General features: G+C 41.9%; 1 protein-coding gene across 5 annotated transcripts in view; it reads right to left on the bottom strand.

Moving 5' to 3' along the window:
- The window catches only part of COL24A1 (collagen type XXIV alpha 1 chain), a 391,998-nt gene extending 378,443 nt beyond the window's left edge, over positions 1-13,555 (bottom strand). For 2 of the 5 annotated variants that reach the window (XM_027536666.1, XM_027536671.1), the window contains exons 1-3: positions 13,420-13,555; positions 12,849-12,979; positions 1,529-1,593 (exon numbers count right to left, since the gene is read on the bottom strand). In XM_027536666.1, coding sequence (XP_027392467.1) covers positions 1,529-1,593; positions 12,849-12,904 — 121 coding nt within the window. In that variant the 5' untranslated portion in view covers positions 12,905-12,979; positions 13,420-13,555. Of the gene's footprint in view, positions 1-1,528; positions 1,594-12,848; positions 12,980-13,199; positions 13,336-13,419 lie in introns of those variants that run through there. The other 3 variants (XM_027536669.1, XM_027536670.1, XM_027536668.1) reach the window with 3 other exon arrangements.
- Positions 13,556-14,672: the final 1,117 nt, after the last annotated feature.

Raw genomic sequence — 14,672 nt, 5'->3', positions numbered from 1 at the left:
AGCAAAGGACAACACATGAAACAGATATTAATAATGACAATTCTCCTTTTCTTATCTTCTCTGTTGTCCAAGAGGCTTAATTTTAAAGAACCTGTAGACTCTGCAGTCTAAGTACCTGAGTTCAAATCTTGGTTCTCCCATTTATTATTAGCCTGCAACCCTTAGGGTAGTTATTTATTCTTCTTAACCTTGGACTCAGCAATTCATGGGCATAATTATTAAAACTCCTCAATGAAGTGGTAACGAAGAAAACATATCCTGCTAGCACAGTGACTGGTACTTAACAAGTTCTCAGAAACTAATAGAATAAAAACAAGAAATTGAAAGATAGTTTCTCTCTGCAGTTCAGTTCAGTTGCTCAGTTGTGTCAGAATCTTTGCGACCCCATGGACTGCAGCACGCCAGGCTTCCCTGTCCATCACCAACTCCCAGAGCTTGTTCAAACTCATGTCCATCGAGTTGGTTATGCCATCCAACCACCTCATCCTCCGTTGTCCCCTTCTCCTCCTGCCTTCAAACTTTCCCTTTTAGTTTAGCAAACTAAAGTAACAAATGACTTGGTCAAGAATAGCACTTCATGAAGTTACATGCGACCTGATTTAATGATCTTCCCATAAAAGACAATTAGAAAATGCCTTCTGTGATATATTTTAATTCATATTTGTGTTACTTGACAGAATACTTACCTTTGTCCACCTATCAGTTTGGTCAAACGGAGTACCACCCCTCTGTGCTCTCTTTCTACCTACAGCTATTTTACTTTCTAATATTATTCAATAAATTGACCAAATTGACAAGTGACTCTTTGCTCATTGAAAAGTTGGTTCTATCAAGTGAGCACTTTTTTTACCCTTTGACAAAGGCACTTGTATTTTTTTTTCACTTTTTGGAGCCAAAGGCATTATTTTCTTCACATTTCAATCACTGGCAATCAGGATATTATGTGGTAAACAGAAAATATTATTTAAATGCTGTTTAATAAATGAATACATTAGGGTATACATGATATCAGAAACTATATCACCATACTACCAGAGCAACTAGCTACCAAACAAAAACAAAACCTTGAACTATTTTCCAAACCTCTCTATTTGAATTAAATGAAATCCCAAGCCCACTACTATGCAAAATTTTGTTTCTTAATGATGTAAATCTAGATGGAACATTTAGCGTATGCTTGCGTTGTTTCAAGAAGTGCAAAGGTAATTCAGTTACAGTTAGCCACCCCCAATAACTCCCACTTAAAATGAAGTCACAAACAAAGTCTTTCTACTATACAAAACTTCCCTTTTACAGAGAGTTTTCTTAAAAATGTAAGTAATTTCACAGACAGAAGATATGAGTAATTTCTTAAAGGTCATATTTCCCCCCAAATTGGTTTTTTCACCCTTACATTCTCATTGTACTCTGTAGAATTTTTTATTCCTTAACACTGAATTTAAGGTTATAATGACTTTAAAGTGATATACTTTTGCTTTCGGGAATCCAATTTTTCACATAAGAATAAGTAACAAGGTAACATTCTTACCTTGATCTTGTGCATGAACAGTACCCCCTGACACACATAGTACAATAAAATGAAGAAGCAGTTTCCTAAAAATAAAGAAAAAATTGGGAAAAACTTAGTTGGACATTTATGATCTGTAAGTTATAAAACCCAAAATAAACTCTAGTGAAGGATTAAGAATGAAGCTATTTTTAATTCACACAGTATTTTAATCCTAGTGCTGATTAAAAGCAAGAGCCCCGAATTCAAGTTTTGGTTCCGTCACTATGTGTCTTGGGCACCCTATTTAATAATCACTCTGTGCCCTAGTGTTTCCATTCATTAAATCCATCTCATAAGGCTTTTTGAAGATTAACTAAAAAGCTTCAAGTACCCAAAACAGTCCCTGGCACAGAGGAAAAACTCAGTAAATGTGAACTAATACAAGTGAAATTATTATAAGTGGTATATATTATGCCAAATCGCCACACATGCAATTTTACACAAAGTAAAATTATTGGCAGATTGGCACAAAATACAACTTACAGTCACTTAACTACAGTTATTATAAATTTATGGGATCAGTTATTTGTTTAAATGTTTTTACATAAGATCTATTTGAAGATTATATTCAAATCACTTGTACTAGATTCATGACTGATTCTAAAAATATAACAACCTGCAGATACAAACAATGACCACTGTGATTAGTGTAATTGTAAACACCATACTCAAACCAACTACAAATCAAACTGTTCATTCATGTTGATTAGTGACATAGAAAACACTTTACAATTTTTTAGCTTAATCAAACTTTTCATAGATTTTGTTGATTAGTCTTCATAATTGGCTTTATCTACCTCCCAGCTGAAAATCAGAGATAATTTCAAAAAGTAATGAGCATGCTGAAAATATTTTATGATCTAGTTTTTCTTGCTAATATAGACTCTGATTCTGTTCAGTCTAACTCAGAGACTCCCCAAATGATATTTCTGAAAATACAGGTCTGCAAAGAGTGACGACAAAGCCCTTTGAAAATCATTTTTAGGTTCCTGCTGTGCTAGCAGTAATCAGTACATTTTCTATTTATCACCAAAGCTATGTTTTTACCTTTGTCAACAAGAATAAGGAACACGTTAATGTGAAAAAGTGAGCCAATATAAAATTATACTATTTATTTATAAGTTGGACACAACTGAGCGACTTCACTTCAGTATATAAAATGTATACTGTAAAATTATACTATTTGAACAGAACAGTTTTTAATAAGACTTTGATAAAATACTTATAACTATACAAATCAATTTTAAATCATAGAAATTTCAACTGATATGTGCAAATAGTTGAACCATCTATTTTAATGAAGCCTATAATAGTTTCCCATATACGGTGTCATCCATGAGATGTTTCTCAAATGTTAGTATGCCAACATTTTTGGTTTTTTGTGAAAAATCCAGATTCTGGGCCTTCCCAGAGACTTCATAAATTTGAAGTGGATCCTCAGCATGTACACATTTTTAACCAAGTGATCTAATACTGATTGTGTATGTACCAAACTCTGAGAAAAAACAATTTAGAATATTTACTGTTAATAGTTACATTGTACTTAAAATAACCTAATATTAATACTTTGCTTAAATCACATACCTAATTTTATAATATGACACAAGATTTGACCTTAAAAAAAAAAAATTCTTTTCTGCTACTCTAGATCATGGTTTTCAAACAGGAGCATGTAACAGAATCACCTAGAGGGCTTGTTAAAGATTCTGGGCTCCACCCTGAGAGTTTCTGACTCAGTAGGTCGGGGTGGAGCTCAAGAATTTGCAGTTATAACAAGTTCCCAGGCAATGCTGATGCTGCAGATCTGGGGCATCATACCCTGAGGACCACAGTTCTGGAACAGGTGATGCTCAAGAGATGGTGTGAGGCCTACTTGTTTTTCAGCTTCTTACCATAGCTGATTAGTGGACTCACCTGGTGACTTCTAAAAACTACTAATACTTGGGTTCTGCCCTCCCCAACCCCACCCTCAGAGATTCTGACTTTAATTTGTTTTACAGGGATTTTTAAACACTTCCCAGGTGATTCTAGTGAGGAAAGTTGGGGACAGCAGTGTGAAATGAAAATGATTTCCTTGGGTCCTCCAGGATGAATCCTAATGTCATCTAGAATTTGAGTAAAAGAAGGCACTTTTCCTTTCAAATTTGTATTTTCAACTGGCAGCATGTGCATCGGTAAGACTAGAAAATAGCTCAGGATTCCAATCACTGAAGGAGAGTATATCAGAATTATGTTGTTTTAATCGAAAATGGAACATGAAAGGAAGCACTTCTCACCTGCCCAAAGTAATCCAGTTCACTGAGAGTTTAGAAACAACTGAAAAGGCACCTTTCCGTTCCAATACAGCTAAAGTACAACTAGCACTATTCACCAGGCAATTCAGTCAACTCGTGGACTTCCCCAATGACCTCAGGGGAGAAAAATGGAAGACAAGAGTTCTTTCTAGACATGTTAACAAGTCTATTCCTGGTGTGAGGCAGGAAAACCTGAACACATCAAATATCATCCCTTAGCCAGGTGATTTTAGGAGATTATGACAAGTCAGTTGAGCCACACCTTATATAAGTGTACCTACTTACTAACTTGATGACTAACAGAGAGGTAGAGATCAATGATATAGAACAGATTTTCTTTATCTTTTTCTAATTCTGCCCCAAACTTACAGCCAACTGCTGGGCAGCATCCCAGAGGCCTGCAAACCTTATAGGTGCCCAGCCACTAAACTGAGAGCCCAGAAACAGAGAAAGAGACATCAACGGCTTATTGAAAAGGGGTCTTAAGAACCTGAAGGAAAAAAAAAAAAGTCCTGGAGCAATACCTCCACTGTGCCCAGCAGACTCCAAGCAGGACACAGCCATAACCTTCCAGAGGAAGAGAAGGCTACCATTTATAGGGCAGAACTGCCGTCAGGTTGGCTCATCAGTTACCAGGGAAACCAGGGGCAGGGACAAACAGGTAGGCAGTTACTAATTAAGTCCTACAATTAGGAAGACTCGATAATCATGTGAGTGAAGCAGGAGCTGGTGGAGCAGAAGACATACAGGGAGCAAGAGGATCGCCATCTTGAATGGCCTAACCATACAACTAAGGACGAACAGGAAAAATTTAAGTTCCTCACCAGGTGTTCAAAGTCCTTATCATTCAGCTCCAACCTCCTTTTTCTTTTTCTTTTTTTAAAAGCAATAAATAGGGACCAATTACATCTGACATCCCAAAGCTCCAGCCACACCATGTTTTTCTCTATTCTATGGACAAACTTTGTTAAGTGCCTGAAAAGATCTCAGTCTCCATCTATCAGAATCTTAAGTATCATCAAAGCCTAATATGAACACCTGCTCCATGAATTTTTCCCATCATCCCTAGAGAGGACTGCACCTTTTCCTCCCCTTTGTACTCTTGATGCTTTAATTATAACTTTATTATAGCCCATATGTGCTGTATCTTTTACGATTAATTAGTAATAAATATCTGAGCAAGTAACAGGTCTTCACCTTTTGTCATTTTCTTACATAAAATTGACACAATCGATATGTTAAAACAGGAACAGAATAAACAGCAAGATCTCTCAATGACTGAGGAATTTAGTTCTTCCCTATGAACCTAATTCTTTTAACACTTAGGAAAAGTTAAGTAAAATAGGGGCACTTTTAGTTGGATGTCCAAAGAGAGAAAGAAGAATTAAAAAAAAAAATCTTCTGTGGTAGGGTAAATGGAAGGCTTCTTCTTTTTCATTTTAACTGTTCTTCTCATCTTTGAAGTGGGAAGACAGAGAAGAGATCAAACCTAATTGATATAATCAGCTTGATAAAGAGCCCAACTCTATCAATGAGTAAAATGATGTTTAACGAATCCAAGCTTTCTGGGAAATGCATGAATTCAAGCTTTCTGGGAAACGTCTAGTTAAGTTGCACTTGTTTATTTCTTTGCTTTTGCACTGTCCACCAATGATTTTACACTTATAACACATTTACTTAATAAAGAAAAAATATCACACTTCCACATTAGCAAATGATAAGAGTTCTCAAGGGTAGCAGTGTTTTGTGCTTCTGCTGTTGTGCTGTGCTTATTGTACTAGACATGCTGGAGTCCCTAAGTAAGTTAAAACTAAAACTGTATTAAGTTGTTGCAGAGAAAATAACATGGTTAATAAGAAAATAACAATAGACTAGGAGTCAAAAGATTAGTCCTAGATCTATTTCAAACTCATTGTGTGAGCCTGGGTAGGTTATTTCAAGGTTTTGAGTCTTAGCTGACTCATCTATTATGTGATAACAATATAAATTTTATATTTTAAATTCCAAATATAAAAGCCTAAAATTTGTGTGTATGGTAGACTCCTATTAATATTCTGGCATAGAAGACAAAGATCAAGTTACGCTCTTAGCAAAATGTTCTATAAATCATCATATACAAAGGGCATGTTGTTTAACCACAACTGGGAAAAGGTCCTCTTACCATTCTGGCCAATTCTTTTTTTAATTAAGTAACCTAAAATAGTCTACTAAGTTTGCTAATTTGTTCATATATTTAGTTAACCCTAACAAAGTCTCCCCGGAGAAGGCAATGGCACCCCACTCCAGTACTCTTGCCTGGAGAATCCCATGGGCGGAGGAGCCTGGTAGGCTGCAGTCCATGGAGTTGCTAAGGGTCGGACACGACTGAGCGACTTCACTTTCACTTTTCACTTTCATGCATTGGAGAAGGAAATGGCAACCCACTCCATTGTTCTTGCCTGGAGAATCCCAGGGACAGGGGAGCCTGGTGGGCTGCCGTCTATGGGGTCGCACAGAGTCGGACACAACTGAAGCGACTTAGCAGCAGCAGCAACAAAATCTCCCTTTTTTTTTTTTTTTTTTGGTTAGGGTTAAGCAAATAACTCCTGGAGGAGGAAATAACAACCCACTTCAGTAATCTTTCGTGGACTATCCCATGGACAGAGTCTGGTGGGCTAGTCTATGGGGTTGCAAAAGAGTTGGTGGGCTAGTCCATGGGGTTGCAAAAGAGTCAGAGATGACTGAGCAACTCAACAAGAACAGAAAGTCTAGTTAATATATTAAACATGAATATTTTTCAAATATTCAAATCATGCCTGTTTTTATTCACTTTTTTGTACGTCTGGACCAAGTGTCATTAATGTAAAGTAACAGAAGTACATATACATTTAATAAAATCAGACTAATCTGAAAAAAATTAACAATATAGTAGGAGACATTCAATAAATGTTCAGAAAATATAATCCATAATATTAATATTGGAGGATATCTAACAAAATGTGAAATACTCTGTGTGTCTGGTCTGCTAGCCACATTTTCAGTTTGACATAAGTCACAGTCAAAACATAACCAGACACGTGAAGGGTGAAGTCCTAGAGGAGATCAAGCAGGAAATAGATATCCAAAGACCAAACTCAGAATATTTAAGGAATTAATGTCCACCCCCAGGCATCTTCCCTAAATAATTCTTAGAGCTATTCAACTTTCTCTTTATCTGAAGGGTCTAAGTTACTTTAGGGGAATTTCAGGCATCCTTTTGTTTAGGATACTCACGAGACCCCCAGGTTTTATGATATATGTCTTCAAGCTACTGATGCTCATTCCTACACAGGTTCAATTTGTGATAAGGAACTTTTGTAAAAAGTGAATTGGAGATTTTCATTTAAACCAGTTGGAAAAAGTAAACTAATCTGAAAAACACACACTTGTAATATACATCAAGAATTTCAACAATTTCCATCACAGTACATTTACAAGCCAAAAAATTCTCTAAGTCATGACAGCTTTACAGATTTTGCTCTTTACTAGCTGCTAAGATCCAGAAATAGTAAAATTTCTACCCTTTGTTCCCAAAGTAACGGAAAAACAGTTCTTATCCCAGCAGTGGTGATAAAGTTGGATGATTCAGGGAATAAAATATTGTCAGTAACTTACACAAAATGAATTCAACTCAATAAGTACTTGTATACCTAACCTAGTGTGAAACATACTAGAACTTTTGGTTAAATTCCAAACATACTGGCAACTTCTGAAATAGAAAGGAGATAAATGCTTAAGGACTTCAAGTGATCAAAATACCTGGAGTCCATTCAGTAGCAGGGAAGAAATAAACATATATATAGTCTCTCCTTGAAATACCACAGAGATTGTTAAACTGATTACTCCCTGTAAAAGTTTCTGGCACATTCTACTGTTGCACAATTGCACTCATCACACACACTAGCAAAGTAATGCTCAAAATTCTCCAAGTTAGGCTTCAACAGTACATGAACCGAGAACTTCCAGATGTTTAAGCTGGATTTAGAAAAGGAAGAGGAACCAGAAATTAAATTGGAGATAAAATTGCCAGCATCCACTGGATCATTGAAAAAGCAAGAGAATTCCAGAAAAACATCTACTTCTCCTTTATTGACTATGCAAGCCTTTGACTCTGTGGATGACAACAAACTTTGGAAAATTCTTCAAGAGATGGGAATACCAGACCATCTGACCTGCCACCTGAGACATCTGCATGCAGGTCAAGAAGCAACAGTTAGAACTGGACATGGAACAATGGACTGGTTCCAAATTGGGAAAGGAGTACATCAAGGCTGTATACTGTCACCCTGCTTATTTAACTTATATGCAGAGTGAAAAGTGAAAGTCACTCAGTCATGTCTGACTCTTTGCAGACTATACAGTCCATGGAATTCTCCAGGCCAGAATACTGGAGTGGGTAGCCTTTTGCTTCTCCAGGGGATCTTCCCAACACAGGGATCAAATCCAGGTCTCCCTCATTGCAGGCAAATTCTTTACCAGCTGAGCCACAGAGTACATCATGTGAAATGCTGGGCTCCAAGAAGTGCAAGCTGGAAACAAGATTGCCAGGAGAAATAATAACCTCAACAATGCATATGATACCACCCTTATGGCAGAAAGCAAAGAGGAGCTAAAGAGCCTCTTGATGAAAGTGAAAGAGAAGATTGAAAAAGCTGGCTTAAAACTCAACATCCAAAAAACTAAGATCATAGCATCCAATCCCATCACTTCATGCAAACAGATGGGGAAACAATGGAAACCATGACAGACATTTTTTCTTGGGCTCCAAAATCACTGCAGATGGTGACTGCAGCCATGAAATTAAAAGATGCTTGCTCCTTGGAAGAAAAGCTATGACAAACATATACAGCATATTAAAAAGCAGAGACATTACTTTGCCAACAAATGTCCATGTAGTCAGAGCTATGATTTTTCCAGTAGTCATGAACAGATGTGACAGTTGGACCTTAAAGAAAGCTAAGCACCGAAGAATTGATGCTTTTGAACTGTGGTGTTGGAGAAGACTCTTGAGAGTCCCTTGGACTGCAAGGAGATCAAATCAGTCCATCCTAAGGGAAATCAGTCCTGAATATTCATTTGAAAGACTGATGCTGAAGCTGAAGCTCCAATACTTTGGCCACCTGATGCAAAGTACTGACTTACTGGTAAAGACCCCAGTGCTGGGCAAAACTGAAGGCAGGTGGTGAAGGGGATGACAGAGGATGAGATGGTTGAATGGCATCACTGACTTGATGGACACGAGTTTCAGCAAGCTCTGGGAGTTGGTGATTGACAGGGAAACCTGGCATGCTGCAGTCCATGGGGTTGCAAAGAGTTGGACAGGACTGAGTGACTGAATTGAACTGACACTACTGTTAAGTAAAAGATTTTTAAATGAATGAATGCATCAAATCTTCAGTCAATGAGATTATCAAGCTGTCTGGAGTTTTAACCGATATATAACTCCTCTGACATTTTCCACCTGCACAGTGAACACAAGATCAACAAGTCAGGTCATCTAACCTACATTTATTTAGCTAAGGAAGTAAAGAGTTTTCATGATCTAGTCTCTGTTTCTCTCTCCAGATCCTGCTCCAACCACTCTGCCCCTAGAATGTGTGTTCCAACCAACTTCATTTCTTCTGGGCCCTCAAATGCACCATGCTGTCTCACCTCTGAGCCTTTTACTGTTCTGTCTGTAAAGTTCCATGCCTTTTCCACTTATGTCTCAGTCTAGATTTCATTTCCTCTGGTTAGCCTTTCCTTCCAGTACTATGCCTCCCTATCTTCCCCAACTAACAAGACAGTTAGATGTCCTTCTGTATATATCCTTATGTCATATTTTTGCTGGTTTCATTGTTTATACTTGCTTGTTTCATTTTTCATTTACTATATTAACTGGGCACACTGGAAGGCAGAAATTGTGCTTCAGTCTTATTCAATCATTGTATCCCTTATGCCTAGAATCATGCTAGACACATAGTGAACTCAGTGAACATTTGCTGAATAAATCAGTAAATGAATGATAAGTGAATGAATGACGGAACGTTAGCCTTTTATGAGAATGAAAATGAAATCATCTTCACTTCTCACTCAGAATTACAAATTCTAAAATAAGTCAGAATTGCAAAGCATGGCAAGAAAACTAGTACGGGTATTCTAGTTCCTATAATATGATTTATCATTCTCCTGTAGCTTCAGTTTATCAAGCACAATGTATAAATAACACTCAAAATTACTTTCTATAAATTACAATTCCTCTTCCTAAGACATCCATTTGTTTTAAACATTTATTTGAACACAAAGATAATGAGGCAACTTTAAAAATAGAATTTCATGCAAGCTAGGAAATAGACCTTTATATCCCAAACTTTGTTTACACTTTTGTTTACAGAAATCAATGTACCTATCATTCTTAGTTTTAATTTTTTTCATTAATTCTACAAATTCACATTAAGAATGTGAATGTGAATCAAAATAAAAGCAGCTCTCTGAAATAAAATGTCTGTAAGGATCTAGTTTTAAAACTGTAAATATTTCTGGGTGACTAATCAGAATTGTGATTTTTTAAAAAAAACCACCCCTGCTCTTACAAAACATTACCACAAAAGGATGGCGGAAAATTAAAACGTCAGGGGTTACATTAGGCACTCTAAGGTTTAATTCAGTGGCCTGACATTATCATCAGCTAATCAGCTGCTTGTCCCTAAGTCCCTATTCCTATGAGGTTGGTAGCATTTATTTCAAACGGAAGAACTCTGAATTCTTTACGGAAACTGGATTTTTTTCAAGAAACAATTTTCTCAGCTCAATTGGTAACTACGTTTCCCCACTCTACATGTGTGTGGCTGAAGCTGTGAGAGGTTGCAATCTGATGTAATCTTGAATTACCCTCAATTTTCTGCAGTTCACCCTCACTGGGAACTATCATGGAACAAACTTGATATCACAGGAGTCTGCAAGGCCCCTTGCTGGAGGCTGCTTGGAGAACAGGAGAGAGGAGGACCTTCACACAGGATCCTCTACCCATCTGATGCCTCTCCAGGAAGATTCTTTTCCCCAATTACTCATAGTCTAACTTTTCCTCAGAAGTTCCTTGGTGTAATTCATTCTGTTTGGTTTCTCTGCGTCCCTCCCCCCAATCATCTGGACCCAATTTACAAACCCCAAACTGCACAAGAATGTATGCAGGACCTTTTCTGGGAGCGTCTGGAAGGGAAGTGTAAACCAGACAAGACAGGGGCTAAGAGCTGAAGATCTCCTTTAATCTGCGAGGTTGGTCACAACTGCCAAGGGGAATGTTAGTCAGCAACGTGGGCTTCGTGTAGGGGCCAAGGGAAAGCCCTGGGGGTGGGAGCTGGCAGGGAGGGCAAGAAGGGCACATGGATGGAGGGGAACAGGGAGGGCAAGGAGGGCAATGGATGGAGGGGGACGCTGGAGCTGCGGAACAGGAAGTGGAGGACCTCATCCAATCTCTCAGGGTGGCTCTGGAGCCTCAGAGACCCAAGTCTGATTCTACCATTCCACTCACCCTAGTCCAGCGGCCCTCAGGATCCCCTGCACTCCCTACCCTGCTTTCCAAGGCAGGTCCATGCAAGGTGCTTTCACCGAGAGAAGTGGTGAGAAACCTGTCTGGAAAACTGATGAGACCTGCGCGTGAGCAGCTCTGGGTCCAGGAGCCCGCCGGGACTAACCTCTTCTCCGACCCTGGAGAAGAAGTGTCAGGAATCCCGCCCTCCCCCTTGCCCCAGGGGGGCCGGGCACACCCCTGCATGGACGCACGTGGTGGCTGAGGTTTTGAGCTTTCCCGCTCACTGATTCATTCTGCAGCGGGCGCGTGGGTATGTGCGTCCTTGTTAGTGGGGAAGCCGGCTGCCCGCCCAGGCTTCCAGAGGTCGAAGGAGAGAGTGCGCGAGCCCTAGCCAGGCTCGGCTGCCAGCGGCTGGGAAGCACATGTTCATACAAACACTGCCACAAGGCGGTCTTTCTCTGCACTCCGCCTCCGCCTGCCCTTAGCTGGCACCCTCGGTCCTGCCCCCCCTGCCCTCCTCCTTCCTACTCTCCCGCTTCGCAGCCTAGTAGCAGAGAACGACCACAGCCGCCTTCGTCCCTCCTGGCCCTGAGGCCAAAACCAAACTTCTATAACCCACTGACATCTTCCAGGAAGGGCCAGGACAGCCAGCCAAGGCCACGCGCCCCCTACCCTTCATCCACGCTCTTCTCCCACTGAGGCAGTGGGAGCCGGTACAATGCCCAAAAAGCAGATGAAGTGCCAGGGAGGGCCGGTGAGATCACTCCCTGGGAGCAGCAGCCCCGTGGGCCCCCCGCCCTCCGCACCGGGGTCCAGCCCCTTCCCCAGTGACACTCCAGTGAGCAGGGGGCAGCCTGGGCCCCAGATGGGCAGCACGTTTGTTGGCCTCCTAATGACTAGAGACCAACTGCCTCTGTGTCTCATGATTCCAGGAGCTCCCTGATGTCCGAGGTTCTGTGGGCACCCTCTCCCCCATTCGGCAACTCTGCCGCATGGTTCAGGCTCCGCACACAGAGCCCAGGGGGACCTCGAGCACCCCAGCAGTTCCCAGGCTGGATGCCCAAGGAGCACCGAGGGGAAACAAAACCTCAGCCAGGGCCCTGAGCGAGGAGAACGGAAGGAGGATGCGAGGGCAACGGGAGCTGGAGCCCGGGCGGGCGTCAGAGTCCAGCTCCGGGGCTGCAAGAGCCGCTACCACCGGCCTCGGGAAGTGAGCCAGCGAGCTGTTCCTCCCGAGCCGCAGGATCTCTTTAGCATAAACTGTCTGAGAGACCCGCTGGCAGGAGGCTTCCTTTCTAGCAGGGTATTTTACAAATTGAGGAGACAAGGGGAGGATGCTGCGGCTGTTCGCCGGCTCCCAACTTCAAAAAAAAAAAAGTGCCAAGTAGCTAGGGCGCAAATCTCCAACTGGCTCAGCGGATCCAGGGGGTGGGGAGAGCTGCCGGTCTAACCCCTGCCCCGCGGGTGGGCTACTTACGATTTTGCCGTGTGGGAGACCTGTCCACGCCTTGTCCTGTGGGCTCCTAAATGCATTTGTATGCATTTGTCCTTACAGCGGGGCGCTAACGGAAAACAGAAGCCAACTCCGAACTGCTAAGTGTGCAGGTACTGTCCATGAAAAATGGAAAAAAAAAAAAAAGCACATGAAAACGATGCTCTAAAACCTCAACAATAACCAAAAAGGGGAGGGACAAATGGAAGAAGAGCAGAGAAATAGCACCGGGCGGGTAGACTGCTAGGCTGCCCAGGGCCCCAGCTCGGGGTAGCGGACAGGCCCGGGGTGGGTGGCGGGGAGCGCTCCCCTGGGAGGGCGGGCAAGGAGGTACACCTCACTGGCGGGCTGCGGGACGCCGGCAGCAGCGGGAGCTCGGCTGCGAGCGCAGCCCTCGAGTTCACTTGCGGTTCAAAGGCGACTCCGTGACTCCAGTGGAGTCCTCCGCTTTGGGCCTGGGAGGAGAAAGGAGTGGGGGGAGGGCAGGAGATGAAGTGGGGGAGGAAGTCCTTGGAAACAACCCGCGCTGGAACATTTGTCAGACAAGTACACACACCCACTTCGGAAATCTCGTCCGTGCGAGCTGGCCGGTGGCAACTGCAGGCGCTCGGCGTGGACTGCCGCCGGCTGCTTCCCCTGGAAGAAGAGGAGCCCAGCAAATCCGGCCGGTGTTAAATTTCACCGCTCCCTGACTTGCAATGACATCATCAAACACAGTGCACACCTCCCCCTCCACCCCGCAACCTTCCCCCTACCACGCGCCTAGCTGGGGCGCCCCAGTCCGCAAGCCCCCGGGCCCTGGGGCGAGCTCGCAGCCACCCGGCACCGCCCAGACACTCCCGCTTCCCACGCATTCCCGGGGCTTGTAGGTGACTAGTATCCTTCCTCCCAAGCATCCGTGTGCCATTTCCTTTTTCAGCAGTCCCCAATTTGATGTTTTCTCCCGTTTGATGTTTTCTCTCTTGCTGTCTCCCATCCCCCCTTCTCTGTCCTCTTCATACACACGTTCTAAAATCACGTGTAACTCAGCAGAGTCCTTCACTCTCCTCCAATTCTCTTGCCTTTTTTTTGTTTTTGCAGCTATGCCTGTGGCCTAAATCATATTATAAACTAACCGCAAATGTTCTCATTAATTCCTTTTCTCACCTTCACTCTTTCAATCGGTCCGCCGTATTACTTTCTACTGATTTTTCTTTCCTGTAATCCACTTTTCTGCCTTCTGCCCTTCTCTCCTATACAATCATGGACTAATGGTCTGCAGTTATACATGTAAAGCACAAGAACACACCACTGCCTTACCAATTTGAATACCTTCTCCAAGGTTTGTGACAAGTTTCTTTTTTGACCTAAGTCCCATTCTCTCAACACCTTTTTTCATAGAAATCTACTTCCAAGATTTGCTCCACCACCCCCCCAAAAAAAAAATTAAGTTCTGATTTATCTTCCTCATTAATAAGACTGGAAATTCCAGGAGGCCAGGGATCTATTATCTCACTCATGATTGTATTTTCAGCATCCCAAATACTATTTGGTATGTCTGTTTAATGAATGACTGCTGTATACAGTGAATATGATATCTTGGAGAAATGATGTTGTCTATTCTGTACACCATCCTAATGAAGCTAATGACCCTTCCACAAAGGCATCTCACATTACACACACATTACAAAGGCTTGGTGCTGCTGCTGCTAAGTCACTTCAGTCGTGTCCGACTCTGTGTGACCCCACAGATGGCAGCCCACCAGGCTCCCCCGTCCCTGGGATTCTCCAGGCAAGAACACTGGAGTGGGTTGCATTTCCTTCTCCAAT

This window comes from Bos indicus x Bos taurus, chromosome 3 (assembly GCF_003369695.1).
Source record: "Bos indicus x Bos taurus breed Angus x Brahman F1 hybrid chromosome 3, Bos_hybrid_MaternalHap_v2.0, whole genome shotgun sequence".
Taxonomy (NCBI): Eukaryota; Metazoa; Chordata; class Mammalia; order Artiodactyla; family Bovidae; genus Bos; species Bos indicus x Bos taurus.
The sequence above is the reverse complement of the archived record's forward strand: the minus strand, read 5'-3'. Positions and strand labels throughout refer to the sequence as shown.